We start from the raw sequence: 15,205 nt of genomic DNA, 5'->3' as shown, positions 1-15,205 counted from the left end.
ACTTCCAAGTGGGTTAACTTAGGTGGGGTTCAGCAAACTCTTATGTTGCTTGCTAGTTCTGTCTTTCAGTTAGTTTTGGATAAATATTAATGTTGTTAACTTGCATAGCAAGCATAAAATCAACCCGTTCTAATAGCGTTTGTGCATGGTCAGAAATGCTTTTATACTGTCACTGTGTATTAACAAGGTGGTTTAAATATACACTGGCTTGCATTAAGAAAACTTTTGCTGAGACATCTTTCATTATTTTTGTAAATGTCCTGATCCAGCCTCGAGGCAATTACAGGGCTGTTTTAATAACCCAATTAAGGTGCAGTGGGGTTAGAATAGAATGAGCAATGCAGCTTTAAAGTCTAAAGTGCTTTGGGAATTCTTCTTGAAGGCAGTAAGAAGTTCAAGTTATGAACTTGGCCTAGCCAGGTTCAAAATATAAACAAAATTAATACTTTACTATAGTTCCTGCTATTTTACAGTATCATTTTCTCTCTTGACACTAGTGTTTCATTGTGTGTACTCTGTGGACCGCATTCTCACGTCACTGCAGAGACATAAGGGAATAAAATAGAAATAGGCTTTTTAGTGTTACTGATGATACAACTGGAATGATTCTCTATTTAATGTGAATCAGAATAGGGCCTGATAGATATTTTTTTTTTTTTTCATCTGCTAAGTGAAGCTTATTAACTATCAAACAATTCCATTGCAGATCTACCAGAAAGTACTCTGGTAGTGGTTAAACTTCAAAGTACCTTCAGTGAAAAAATGCATTGAACTACTGGAGTGTTTCATAAAAACAGAATCTGTGTTGACAAATGCCTCTATTAAAATTGAGTTTCCAGCATTGGGTGATGCTACATTGGTCAAAGAGGCCGTTAGGGACTGGAAGAAATTTAATAGGGAAATTAAAATCTCATTTAAATAATTAAACTCGGGCTATGTAGCTTGAGCATAACTGGCATATGCTACCTGAAAACTTAATTTGTACTACAGACATTCTATGCTTTACTTAAAACATGTTTGTTTCTAAGCAATCTTTTTTTTTTTTCATTTAAATATTCTCTGTGCTCATCTTTATTTGGCTTCATATTCCTCTGTAGGGTAAAATGTTAATGCACCAACATCCAGAATACCATTCCAGACAAGACTAACGAAGGCCAGAAACTACTTCAGTGCTTAACTTACTCATATAAAATCACTCATTTTCTTAGCTCATTTACTGACATAATAGTGCAAGGGAGTTGGAGGGCCAAATCATTAGGGGATAGGAACGGCAGCTAGTTAAACTTACAGCTATTGCAGCAAGACAGTAGAGATAACTGGAAGGTATATCTGCTAAACAGATCTCTCTTTTGTTTCTAGGTGTGGTCACTGTAAGAACTTGGCTCCAACTTGGGAGAACCTTGCCAAAGAGCAATTTCCAGGTTTGACTGATGTCAAAATAGCAGAAGTAGACTGCACTGTGGAACGTAATGTCTGCAACAGATTTTCTGTAAGTGTGAAAGATCTGAAATGAACGGGATAGTATTGTGTACCAAATGTTAGAGGCTCCAGCGTGCAGCTGAGCCGGCTGCTGCATTGCGGGTGCCTGGTGATGGTGCAGCTGTGTTCTCCATTAGCCAAAAAAGAGGTAGTTCAGAACAGCACCTGGTGACACCGTTTCTTTCCTGGACTGTTTGTTCAGACTCGGTCATTCTCATTATTGGATAAAGCTAAAGAAGTAAGTCCCTAATTTAAGAAGCCTCCCTCTGTGAAAGCACCAAAGCGGTCTTGTCTTGTGGTAGCCGATGCAAAGTTCTGTTCCTAGGGAAAAAAAAAAGTCTTTTGGTGCTGGTAGGCAGACAACCGAAGACAGAGCTGGAGCTGCCATTCCAAGAGCCTAGAGGAACATGTATTACCCCATTCACTTACAAATATTCAGAAATTGCAGGTTGGCATTGGAAGTTCTGGTGTGGTGTTTGGCGTTGGGTTTTTTTTGTTTGTTTGTTCTTTAAATTAAAATGGCTTATTGTTTTAGAGGGGTTTGGTGGCTTTTTGGAGTCAGGTAAATACAAGTGAAGGATATTAGTGAGTTTGGATATTAGTAACAAGTGTCTTTTGTGTTGTGTGTGTGTCTTTTGAAGGTACGTGGTTATCCTACACTTCTGCTTTTCCGAGGTGGAAAGAAAGTCAGTGAACACAATGGAACGAGAGACCTTGAATCGCTGCATAGCTTTGTCTTGCGTCAGGCAAGGGATGAATTGTAATAGAAGTCTGGATGCTCCGTCCCTGGCTGTGTTCGTACAGTAGCTGAGGGATTTCAATCATTGCTAATTTTCAAATAGTGTATTTGGGGGTGGGGATTGGGGCATTTTTTTTGTTTGTTTGTTTTTAGGAAATTGAATGTACTACATATTGGTATCTTCCCTCCGTGTGTGTGTTAAAGACACGCTACCCTGTCTGTGAAGGAAAACTAACAAGTAGTTACTGTGCAAATTGAGAATATTTTCAGCATTGGTAGTATTACTGCATTTCTGCGTTCCCGCAATGAAGTGTAAATGGTTTCCTTTGAGACTAAAATACATTAAGAAAACCAACTTAAGGGCATCAGTAGAATATTTTTGTCTTCAGGTTAGATTTGGTTAAAAAGTAATCCTTACAAACTGCCTACCGTTACTAGAAAGGTAAAAGCTACAGCTGTGTTGAGTCACTTTTGCCTCTACAACTGTACTTAAACTCTATCTGTCTTAATATAGCTGCTGGTAAGAAATGGAAAGTCATGGGAGGTTGAAAACACACACACCTTTGGATGATACCAGGCCACCATGAGCTGGTTGTTTCCTGTTAATCCTCTCAGCATGGGAGGTCTAGCCATAATGAAAGTGATGGTACTGTAACACGTGCCTGAACATTACTGATGCCATAGTGTACATGTGTCAGGTGGATTTTCGTAGGCTGCTTCTGTCCAGCTCCAGAGGAATAACAATGCTCTACTTATACAGAGCCACAGTGAATAGGCGCTATTATAACTGCTCCGTTAATATTAAATGATGGGTTGGACTTCAGAGCTGATGACGTGTTTCCTACCCTCACCTGAATCCAGACGTTGTGCTGACCTGCTCCTTATTCAGAGTACTTTAGAGAACAACAAGTAGTACAATGTTTAATTTTTTTTTTTCCATTCAGCTGTTCTACAGTAATGTAAAATACTTCCCCACTCTTCCTGAGCCTTAACCTTTTTCCAAGCTGTAAATGTTGATACATTTGAATGCTAGGATCATGCACTCTGTGGTGCCTTGGATTATAATATGGATCTATTCTTTGGTGCATAAGATGTTCCATGTTAGACATGATTGAAAGCCAAAGAATTTACACTGCAGAGACTGTCACGATACAAAGGCAACAGCAAACCAAGGACTGAATTCTGCCATCTCGTGTGCACAGAAACTCATGGAATGAGGATGGCTACAGGCTAATTTGACTAATCTGTCAAGATGCTGATTTTTTTGTCCATCATATGGAGTAGGTTGGGTTTGTTGGTGTGGTTTTTTTTTAAAAAAAAAGGCAGAACAGCAGTGAACTTTTAAATCAGTGAATTTCTCCTGGTACTTCACTTCACTGTCTGTCCAGAACTTTTGATTCTGTTCAATCTAAAAAAAAATGTGTAAGGGTGAAAAAGCCACAGTGAAAGCTAAGTGTTGTACTGGCAGATGTATTAGATCAATGTATATACTTCTGCCTTAAAGGAAGCCTTTATTATCATGTTTTTAACAACTTTCTAGTGAAGCACAATCTCATGAGTTTCTTGTATAAAATCAAAGTGGTACAATTGTTTACACTGAGATTTTTCTAAATAAAAACTTTTTAAAAAAAGCAGTCTTTCTATAAATGATACAGCACAATGAATATACAGTGACAAGTGCAATAAATTATAGCTTGTATTTACAAGAAGCCTTTTAAATGCAAGAATTAGAGGTAAGTGCATTTAATACAAGTTTAATATTGATCAAAACAACTTGCTATTAGCTTCTGCTAGACAAACCGTGGCTACACTGTGAATGTATCCTTTATGCCAGTTTGTTAGTTGCGTGAGTTGGAGGGGAAAGGTTGGCCAAAGACTTGCATATGTTGTTGACATTCTGTCTTCCTGTAAATAAATTGTCCAGCTAGAGAATGAATGGCCCCTGAACTTTTACGTCTGAATTACAGCTGTAGGAGCATCCCGCCTTCCTTCCCGGCCAAGTGGTAGCAGACGAGACAACTCCACGTGGGGAGTGGAAGGAAGTTGCATAAGAACAAGTGTATAAAGTTATGTTCCTCAATCAAATAGTGAACTGGAAAGACCAGCCAGGGTCTGTGTTCACGCTAGTGTTTCTAACACAGGCGGTAGCCAAGCCATCTCATGCTTGCAGCATCAGACTTAAACTGTGCTCGGAGAATAAGAGAACTGAAACATTTGCTTTGGCACAATTTAAGATGCTTACTGTCATGACAGATTTCAGGAGGAGACTAACAGTCTAGGTGTAGTAACTGGTCCTTCTAGACAAAAGGCAGTTTCTAACCTTAGGAAATTTTTATTATCTTACACAAGATGTATAAGTCTGAAGTGCTAACACCACTTTCTTTACTCTAAGTTTCCCTGTCTCATCTCCCCCTCCCCCCCCACCCCCCAAAAAAACCCCAAACCCCTCACTCATTTTGGGTGTTGGGTGCCCATCTGGTCAAACTGCAGCACACATCCAAGCAATGGCTAAGGCCAAGCTGCTATGTGAGATTAAGACCATCCCAGCGAAATAAAGCGTGTGTGGGCATACTGCTGCTTTGCGTGCCCCGGCTCTGCAGAGCTGAGCAGCCACGGTGGCATAGGGTCAGTCTGTAAGAAGTCCAGCGGTTTGCTCGCGCCCCAGCGTGTGGTCCCCGCACCCCTTCCTCCCACAAGGCACATACATGGTGGTGTAAATGGTGGTTCATCAATTATTTTTTTCTCCAAGGTCAGGTAGTTCATGAAAGCGTGGAAGGTAGTATGGAAGTTCATTGTAGAATCACAGAGTCCATCTGAAGACTGTTTGTCAGTGACATCCACAAGCTCTTACTACCATATTCCTGTACTTCTTCAAGATTACGTTAGAATTATCATCGAAGTAAAGAACAGATATGGCATTTAGCTTGGTAGGTGCACAGCATGGTTTGGGAACGTAATCAGGATTCATAAGATGAACCTGTTGCCAAAAAGAAAAACTGAGATAATGGTAACTCGTTTACAGAGTCACCTATTGCTTTGGCATGCAGCTTTCTGGAGACTTACCAGGGTTTGTACGATGGCATGATTCGTTGCGTTCATATGGGCATTGAGTGGGAATGAGCACTCCCCATCACAGTAGTTGGCTGCATAGCCCTTCGGAGCGATTATCCAGTCCTTTTTAGGAAACAAACAGAATGTAATTCAAATTAAAAAGTTGCTAACTTGTATAGACAACTGCATGCAATTAAAAGCAGCTGAAAATTTTCCACTAACTTTTTTCTTGAGGGTGAAAATGTGTTTTCACTGGAACTGTTAGGGTTTGGGTTTTTTTTTTTTGTGAGCCATGACTTTTCCATGGACACACTGATTTTCATGTCCAAAGAATGGTGCGCGTCTATGCACAGCTTAACTGCCATGAACTAAAAGAGTTTTATTCCTAAAACTCTTGCTGGGTTGCCTTGTGGGGATTGTGGTTTGGATGCCTTTATGTTCCAACGTTTCCTGCAGGTTAGGCCCTCTGGCTGAACTACCTTTCCTAGGTTGAATCACAGCCTCAGCTGGTGTCGCCTCCCAGAGAAAATCATGTACGTGCATGCACGCGTGTGCACACACGCACAATTCAACCAGGGAGCTCCAGAACGGGAATGTAAAACACCGTTGTGGTGCCTCACACACTCTACCTTATGTTGAGTGGGAATGAGCGCTCCCATCACACTCTCATACAGGGATGTCAGTCTGCTAAGGCCACTGTGGGAGGTTTTAGCTGCGTAACAGCTTTTCCACCTCTGCCAGACCCCTAAAGGAGGGACAGGACAGCCAGCCTGAGCTGCGTGTTGCAAGCAGGTGGCCCTGGTGGCAATCTGAGTGCCACGCTATGGAAGAAGGCAACTCTTCACCAAAGTGCTAATAAAAAAAAATTACAGCTTCTCTGCTGCTGACACAAAAGAGCCAAAGGTAAATTAAAAGCATCACCAATTAGCAGGAGACATTTCTCCTCCCTCGGTGTCAGGCTCTGCAGGTCACCCTGCAGGAGGATGTACTGGCACGCTTCACATGCACATAATTCTTAGACGATTTCCCCTTTACCTGACAACAATTACCTGGGTTAGCTTGAATTTTGCTCCAGCAGGTCTGAGCAGCCAGAGGCTGTTGCTGCAGCTTTGCTAACCAAGGTTGCTGTTTGATTGCTAACATGAGGATACCTGGGCATAGCAAAACCACCCCTTCATTCTACTGTACTAGCTCACCCATAATTTGCTCTGCTTTTCATAAGAAGACAGTCACTCTCCTGCTGCAGAAGCCAGTACAGACTGTGTAATTAAATTTGTGGTTTAATGCGGTATAAGAATAAGGGAAGCACTCTACTGCTAAAAAAATTGATGCTAAAAAAATTTATGCATGTTCTGAAGGAGATACCAGTGCCCAACAACTGCAGGGGGCTGCTGCGCTGCCTGCATCATCTCCCTACATGAAGTAGGATTTGGATTCCAGCTCCTGCAAAGAGCCCTGCTGGTCTGTGGCCTGCCTTTGGCAGCATCTTACCTTTCTGCTCAAGCCTGCAACTAGAAAGGTGAAGGCAGTGCCCTCGAGACCGTGAACTTCACAACTGGAATACGCTTCCTGCCTGGAAGCAGGGCAAGCGAGCTAAGGAGGAGGTGGAAAGACTGTGCACAAGTAAAAAGAAAAGCCACTAACAAGTAACGGGGAATGGAGTCAGCATGCAGCCATAGCTGTGGCTAGCGGGATGGAGTTGACATAAGCTACAAAAAAATGCTGCTGTCCAATTAGCTGGGAAGAGGACTTTCATGTGTAGGGTATGCCCCAGAAGCAGCAGGGGCAGCCCTGGCGTCCTGAATTATAATCTGGTAAAAACATTAGCTGATAGAAATGGGACCTACCTCACAAAAGTGCTGAATGAAAGAATAAAAAAAAATTAAAAATTTAAAAAAAGAAAAGATGAGGGCATTCTTTGAAACGTGATGTCTGATGACACTATGGCCTGGCCCTAAATAACTTTAAACAACTCTCTGGCCTCACGGTGTCGCAGCTAAACCCAGTCTCCAGTCCACCTACCGCAGCCAGTGCTAATTGTGGAGCAGGGGTGGAGGATTTCAATACAATGGCCAAGGTTACAATTAGACTGATCACTAGAAAAAAACTTGATTTTGTTAAAATCACTGCTTAACATCAGATTTTTTTCCTTATCATTAGAGGTACACAGTATATGATCCCTTGCCCGTACCGTGACTCCCATGAGTGACAGAGAATGACTGTATACTTGAATCTCATAAAGTATCAAGCTTCCTCTGGATCTTATCAAATGTCACAACTATCAATATTTATTTGCCCTTCCCTGTGACTGGTTTTAGTGGGGAGGCACAAGGGACATTTTAAAGCATAATGGCAGCCTCGAGTGGAATTACCGTGACACTGTTTAGATAACATTTCATAACAAAATGTCTAGTTTACCCAGAGAGAAACATCACACACCTGCCATCCCAAGTCTTGGAAGCTAACGTAAAGCTCATGCTTTCTGCATGCTGTTTTTAAGTCACTGCTGTTGTAATCTGTTAAAAGAAAAAGAACAAAACAGGAATTTAGAAAGTAAAACAGGCCGAGCATTGCTGGAGGGCACAGCTGGCCAGATGTGTGCACACTGCAGGCTCAGCAGTGAGAAACGGCGAGCTCCCTCAGCAGCCAAAAGGATAAGGGTGTTAAGGGACATCCAAACCTTTTAAGATGCCTATGGGAATGGAGGCACCCAAGTAACAGTGGCTTGGTTATAATTCCTTCAGCTGCCTTTAATAACTTGACAAGCAGCGCTTGTAAAACACCTCCAGTAAGATGACTTAAAAATAAATCTACCCCGTCAGCCCGGCACAGGCTACATCCCTGCTCAAACTCGCCCCACTTCCTTGGCCGCGGTTTCCAACATGTGCCACCCTTGGTGGTAAGCTCAAAACACACACACTTATTGAGAGAATTACAACCCCGGGAAGGTTAATCATCGCCTTCTGCCCCTGTACTGGTTAGCAGAAGTCCTTAAACAGCTAAGATGTCCCATAGGCAGTGAAGCCATGTCCCCGTCCCTCTCTGTGCCTTACCCCCAGCCTGCCTTGAACATCACACACAGCTCCACGCACCACCTCCGCTCTTGGACCTTTACAAGCCATGCTCTGAAAACCAAGTTTCTCCTTCCCATAACCTGCTTATCGGCAGGTAACACAGGATTTGACACACTGTCAACATTAACGTGCTCCTTAGTGCCAATACTGGATGGAAGAGTGAGGGCGCAGGGTGCAAAGCCCTGACCAGAGACCTTCCCCCTTGCCATTGCGCAACGTAGGAGGATGTTTCAACCATGCAGAAGCTGCTCCCGATGGCCCTATAAAATGCAGCTTTTGACAGCGAGTGGAATTTCCCATTTATATTTGGAAAGAGGCGGCTCCGCACACGAACACCTGGAACCGCAGCGAGCGGAGGAGCTGAGCCGTGACAGAGGGGCCTTTCACCCCTGGGTGGCTGCACAAATCCAGCCTTGACAGGCGGTGGCTGATTTCATCACGCCTTGGACGGCTGCCGGACCTCAGCGCAGCAGCCATAGAAACCACCTTCGCAGCGGGGCAGCTGGCCGTTGGCCCACGGGCTACGCCTGCCGAACCAGCGCTTCGCGCCCGATGGGAAGCACGAGAGGAAGAGATGGCAGCAAATTCAGCCAAGCAGCATGGCAGCCCAGGGCCCCCTCCATGCAGTGACATGTGTGCACTCATCCCAGAGCTGGACCCAGACTGGCCGTGTTTTCCTCCGGTGCCTTACCCACAGGGGCCTGGCCTCCCCTCTCCTCTCCTCCGCCTCCTTTGCAAGTAAAGGCGCTTCCGTCAGCAGGCAGATGCCACAGGCTGATGCGCCTGCCTCCCGCTGCCCCAGGCCTTCTGGCTAACCAGCCTCGCGGCGCCCCTAACGCGGCTTGAAGGGGCACCCTCCCAGCATAGCTTTCCCCAAATGCGGCAGCTGGGATAGAAAAATATTTTTAGTGACTTTCCTTGGCTCTGAATAAGCCTTTCTTTTTCTTCCCTCCACTCCCCCCCCCCAAACTTTGGGAACTACAAATGCAAATATTTATTCAAAAGAAAAACTATAATACTAAAAGCACATCCAACTGACATTAAGGGCAGCACAGCATTACAGCTGGGTACAGTTAACACTGAGGTCTGAAAAAACCCTACACCTCAAACCTAGCCTCCAAACCACCAAAGATTAGAGAGTTGTTTTTAGAAGCAGTTTGGGTTTTAAACTTTACGGATTGCATTTCAGACTTTCAATAGCTTCGCTTCAATCATGGATTTAATCAGGTGAGCAAGGCTGGTTAACAGCCTGCTGCAGCATAAACATTCGCTCTTTCAGGAGCACTCGGTAGCAAGGACGGAGGCAAGTCTCTCTATTCAAGCTTTCCATTTTCAAACCAGACATACCCAGTAGAAACCAGGGTGTGGTGGTTTTTTTCAGATGAAGCTTTTCAGTCCCTGGCTCAGCCCAAGAGCAAGTTTCTAGCATGCAATGTTTCTAAATGATCTGGTCATACATAACAAGGGAAAAAAATGAGCGGAAGATACTTCTAGTGGTCAAAGGCTTTCATTTATGTACCTGAAAACACGACTTCATTGTTCTTCAATGGGAAACATGTTTGCTTAGGGGAAAACCATCTGTATTTGACAGGGAGTTACAGCGGAGTTGATCTATTCACAAACGAGTGGGCATAACTACTCTATGTTCCTAATCCAGCTACAACTTACCCAAATCAGCTATGGGAAAGGGGAGAAGGCAAGGGAGGCAGAGAAAACAGGAGTGGGAAGAAAGGCTGTGAGCAATCACAAGTTTAAGAAAACAAAGGAAAAAAAAAGCTGCTTAACGAGCTACACAAAGCAGAACATGTTATGAACGTGTCCTCTCTCACACTGCCTGAATTTGGTGCCCAAAATGCACCCCGGTTCACTGGTTGGCAATCAAGCCACCCAATTCACACTCTGCATCAAGCACCAGCTACTCTCCGTCCAAGGTAGATGCAGACAGCTCTACCTCCTCACTTGCCCAAACTCAGCCTTTGCTTTCTTAAATGTCAACGTATTAAACATCCCCTCGCCTGGGATTTGCACTCTCCCCTGTGAACCCTCACCCCAAGCTCCCCTGCCCTCTCTTCTTGTTACATGTCTACTTTACTGAATCTACTTTAGCCCAACTTTAGGGGTGTTACAAACCTTTAATCAACCCGTAGCGGTGGCTTTCTGAATCAGGGAAAAAAATGCAGCAATACAAATGCACATAATAACGATCCATTCCCTACGGTTTGGGGCTCAGCATATGCCCTAGAGCCACGTACATCCAATTATGGGCCTGAAAAAAAGAGGAATCCACACAGTAAAGGGGTTTTGGCGGTGAGCTAAAGCTCGCTGAGCTACTGAAGTTGGTCTTCATGGCACATTTTCTCCAAAGCCTGGAAAGCAGTATCAGCTACCCCAGTCGAGCGTGCTCAACTGTTTTAACCCAAATTGCTGTTTGAGGTGGTTTGCAGTGCAAGACCCAGCTTCCAAGAGGCAACAGGGTACGCGTCCCTCCCCGGCAGCCCTGCAGCAGGGAGCCGGGAAGGCCGGGAGGAGGCAGCCTGCAGCGCGGGGGACGCTGCAAACAACCGCCGCAGGGCCGTCTTACGCTGCCACAACACAATTAGCAAGGATTGCTTGCCAGAGACCTTCAAAATCTCTGCGAGTTTAGGGAGCTGCTTTGGGAGCTCCTATAGGCTCATTGTGGGTTTAGCAAAGTCATCTCTTTTTTTCCCCTGAATGTACCAATTCAGAAACACTAGCTTGGCATTTACAAGGCCCTGCATTTAATCACACTGCAAACTATTTTGTGTAAAACAGATTTTTAAAAAACCCAAACCCCTATTTCTGCACTTAAAAATAACTTCTAGGGCACTGCAGTTAAAACAGCACAGTTAAGACGGCTTGTCTCTGTGGCTTGTTTGCACTGCACGTTGTCTACCTTCACCAGAACCCAAGTCTGACTTTCTGCAAGCACAGATGTTTCTCTTAAGGCTGGACACTGGCATTTGTGTTGCTGAAAGGGGAGAAAGAATAGCCTGACCCTAACGGTCTTCCTCCTACAGATACTTATGCACCCACCTTAAATTTCCTATAACCTCTCCCACGTTAAGTGCTGGCAAAGAATATATAAATATTTACTGAGGTCGATCCGTCTGAGAACACCCTTGCTGCTCCCAAGGTGCCAGTTTACCAAATTCCACATGATAATTAATTGCTTCTGTGGTCCAAAATAACTTTGACAGAGGTCTCCAAGGCCAGCCCCTTCTTCTTGGTGTTTGACTTTGGTGATTTGTCCGGATAAAGCTGGTGTAAACTGATCACGCAGTTAATAACAGCCCACTTCACATGAAAGTGATCTGCTTGGATGGGAAGAAGGGGAGATGTCGGGCCAACGTGGACCCGCAGGTGAAGGCACATACAGAAATGCCAGACACGCCGCTCCCGTCTGTATCCGCGCGCTCTACTAAAGGGAAGATTGGCTGCGAGATAACGATGTTTATTAACAAGACCCTTGCCACTGTGAAAGCATTTGGCCTTATTTGCCTCCAGTGTTTGTGCGTGCTGCCCTTTGCGGTATTCAGTTCCTGCACATGTGGGGAAATCTGCCTGGTGCTGTGCATGTCTGCTGGAAGGAAAGGCCACTTGGACGGCCCCTCCATTTCTCACGGAGCACCTCAGACCAGTCCCGGAGGCCCCGGGGTGGCTAAAGAGAAGGACCTGAAAAGGCGTGTTGCATGAGTTTCACTCAGAACAGCAAGTGCAGCCCAAAGTCAGACGTTTAAACGTGAGTCTCTCCGTAAGGAGGGGCTGATGGGAAGGGATGTGCCTGAAGGCTGACTTGCAGAAGAGGAGGGTTATCGCCAGTGGGCAAGGAGACAGCCCCGCACGGAAACCAGCATTCAGGCAACTCACAGAGGAGCTGGCCGTACGGCAGCAAAGCTCTTACGCTCGAGGGTCACCAACTGTTACGTTGAAGAGAATCCCATCTCTTCAGGTTAACTAGAGGGTCAGCCCAGAGTCTGAGAGCACGAGCTAAACCCACAGCAAGACACGGCTGAGCGAGGGCCTCCAGATCTTGCAGGCTACAGCAGAGGAACACCTGCACGCTCCTCCCACCCGCCTCGTTCCTCATGTCCTGGGCCAGAGCTGGCATATGATTTTCTGCCTCAACAGACGAAAATACTTCCTTTTCTTTCTGTTCATCCTCCTTCTGCAGAAGAACAGAGCTTGGCTCCAGGAAGGCATTGACGCAGGACTCTATGTCAAAGCAGTTTATAACCATGGGGGCTACTCAGTTCTGCTTTATATAAGCCAGTCATAATTACGTGTTTATAATACAGGGAAAATCAGCATTCTTGGTGAAAAAATACAGACCGTTGAGATTCTTATGCCACAGCCATAACCTGAGCATCTGAGCACTTGGTACTGACTGCAGGACAACAACTGCACATCAAAGGGAGCACAACGGGGTCCCAATCCCGCACGTAGCAGCGTGCCTTCACGTAACCCCACGGCTCACCAGATCCAGTACTGGCCCAGGAGCACACTTCACGCGCTCCAAACTGCAGGACTTGAAATGCTTTCCATGTTTAGATAGTAAATGGGGCTTCTTCAAACATACTGCCCCAACCCAACCCACAGCATCTTTTGGGAAAGGGGTTCATTTTTGGACTGAAGAAAGAAAACCCTGTGTATTCACTAACATAGAGGAAGGAAGGTTCAATCTACAAAAGCCATCAACAGCAGCCAGCTGCCTTGCTCTCCAGGAGAGAAACTGCCCTCAAGCCCTGATAGGCAGCGGCAATCCTGGCTTGGGGAAGACCACAGACCAAAAATCTGACAAGACGTAAGATACAGCAAGAGAGGAAGATGCGCAGGCAGGGAGATGCACAGAAGGGGACCGCAGCACCCCAGTTCTGCACCCACTTCGGATCCAGATGCATCAGGGCACCCTCAGAAGAACAAGGCAGCCTTCAGGGTAACCCCCAGGCTCGCGTCCTGCTTCATCCTGGGGCGAACGCTTCCCCAGCCCTGTCATGCATCATCAGGGCACAGATGTAGGAACCCACACAACTGAAAAAGAAAAAAATCCATGTGATCTCTTTAACACTAAAAATGCCTATCGGTCATCGGTGTCTCTTGGGCTGTTAAATCAACCACTTCTTAAGGAGAACAGAGTCTAAGAGTGTCACACTTAGAAAGGAAAATAAGCTGATGCAGTCTCTCTTTTCCAAACACAGAAACCAACCAAACATACATCTTAACTTTAAATTCCCCTCTGTTCCCCCGCCTTAAATCCACAGAGGCTCAACTATACCTTGTTGACTACTGAACTGCCAAATTCCAGGTTTTAAATTAAAGCTGGCTTTGAGCTAGAAGAGCTCAAAAAAGCCCTTGAGACCACAGAATGACCAGCTATTTTTTCCCTTTTTGTCATTTTATAATTTTATGACCTGGTGTGTGGTGTAGTCAAGAAAGCAGCAATGTAAAAACGGCCCTTTTTGCCCAATATATCTGCTCCCTCTGGAGCTCTGAGTCACATCGCCTGATTTAATAGTAGTGAAAATTTGTTTTTAGCACTGCAAAGCTTGCAGAGCTAGGGAGAGAAAGTTGAAGCCTATCCTGACTCCGCTACCAGTGCCACAAGACAGCAACGCAGCAAGTAACTTTCCCAAAGCGCTGTGAATGCATTAAAAAAGTGGCTCTCATGATGAAGGGAGTGCAGCAGCTGAGCCCACCTGAGTGGGAGAATTGCACGCTGCCTGCGTAATGGCTGGGCTTGTTGCTTGTAACGCCCAGATGAATAAACTACCTATGCCCTTGGCAAGCCCAGCGAGCAGCCATGATGCCCGCCTTTAAAACTGCAGCTTGGAAACCCCAAGGAAAACCAAGAGCAAAGCGGGTCTCAGCAATTGGGACTGACAGACGGCTCCACCTGCGGGGCTGGCAGAGGGCTCTCGCACCAGATTAGATGGTAACTCCTCCGGCAATGCCACGCTGGCACTGGCTGGCCTCCCTTGGGGAGGTCAGGCTGCAGGACTGAGTCACTCCTCCTGCCCTTAAAATCCATGAAGCGACATTTCACACCCAACTGAGTCCAGCACTTGCACGGCATGGCATGGGAACCCACAGCCACGCTGTGGCATGTACCATGAGGACACACAACGGCCGCTAGTGGCCAGCTGCTGCTGGCACGCACTGGCCCAAAGGGCAAGTCCATCACCATGCTGGGCTGGAGCAATAGGGCTGCATCGGCACACAGCCATGCCCAAAGCCTGGCTGCCAGCCCTGGAGGGGCTCCCAACCTGGCTCTGCCTCCCTGCAGGCTCCCAGCGCCATGGCCAGCACGGGGCCACCTCGGGTGCAGCGTGGCTCACCCACAACCCGAGCATGCAAGAGCATGCAAGACAGCCTACAGATTCACACCAGCTAGGTTTCGGCAATGCTGACTTATCTCCCCATTCTGTGTCTGGACATAGACTGAAAAATACAGCCACCTCTCTTCCTTGGGGTATAGTTGTTTCTAGACATGGAAAAAGCAGGGATCCTATTGGAAATGAAGGGGGCAGCATAAGCAAATTAATCAAGTAACTTGGAATCAGCTGAAATGTTTGAGATGAAAGAAGGTACTCTATGAATGAAGGACTTGCAGTACTGTGATGCAGGGCAGAGTGGCTGGAAAACAGACAAGACTTAGAAGACAGGACACTCTCAATTTTTGTCAAAATTTCAGAATTATCCTATTGTCCCACCAGCCCGCAACAGTACTCACAAGGCTGCTGTACAACACCTGCAACATGCAACCTTTCCACAGCAAACAGGCAAGCCTCTTCGTGTGCCTGGAAATACACTTCACCGTGTATACACTGCTGTTCTCACAAGGGGG

At 45.7% G+C, this 15,205-nt stretch overlaps 2 protein-coding genes across 2 annotated transcripts in view; one reads left to right on the top strand and one right to left on the bottom strand.

The window, feature by feature from the left end:
- Positions 1-3,852, top strand: part of TXNDC5 (thioredoxin domain containing 5 (endoplasmic reticulum)) — a 27,553-nt gene extending 23,701 nt beyond the window's left edge. The window contains 2 exon segments of the mRNA XM_009326535.1: positions 1,360-1,489; positions 2,121-3,852. Of these exon segments, the coding sequence (XP_009324810.1) occupies positions 1,360-1,489; positions 2,121-2,243 (253 nt within the window). The 3' untranslated portion in view covers positions 2,244-3,852.
- Positions 3,853-4,705: 853 nt separating this feature from the next.
- The window catches only part of BMP6 (bone morphogenetic protein 6), a 30,316-nt gene continuing 19,816 nt past the window's right edge, over positions 4,706-15,205 (bottom strand). The window contains exons 5-7 of the mRNA XM_009326534.1: positions 7,709-7,785; positions 5,282-5,392; positions 4,706-5,195 (exon numbers count right to left, since the gene is read on the bottom strand). Coding sequence (XP_009324809.1) covers positions 5,046-5,195; positions 5,282-5,392; positions 7,709-7,785 — 338 coding nt within the window. The 3' untranslated portion in view covers positions 4,706-5,045. The remainder of the gene's footprint in view (positions 5,196-5,281; positions 5,393-7,708; positions 7,786-15,205) is intronic.

Source organism: Pygoscelis adeliae, unplaced genomic scaffold (assembly GCF_000699105.1).
Source record: "Pygoscelis adeliae isolate BGI_AS28 unplaced genomic scaffold, ASM69910v1 Scaffold186, whole genome shotgun sequence".
In the NCBI taxonomy this organism is placed as follows: Eukaryota; Metazoa; Chordata; class Aves; order Sphenisciformes; family Spheniscidae; genus Pygoscelis; species Pygoscelis adeliae.
This window is presented reverse-complemented; position numbering and strand designations above follow the sequence as displayed.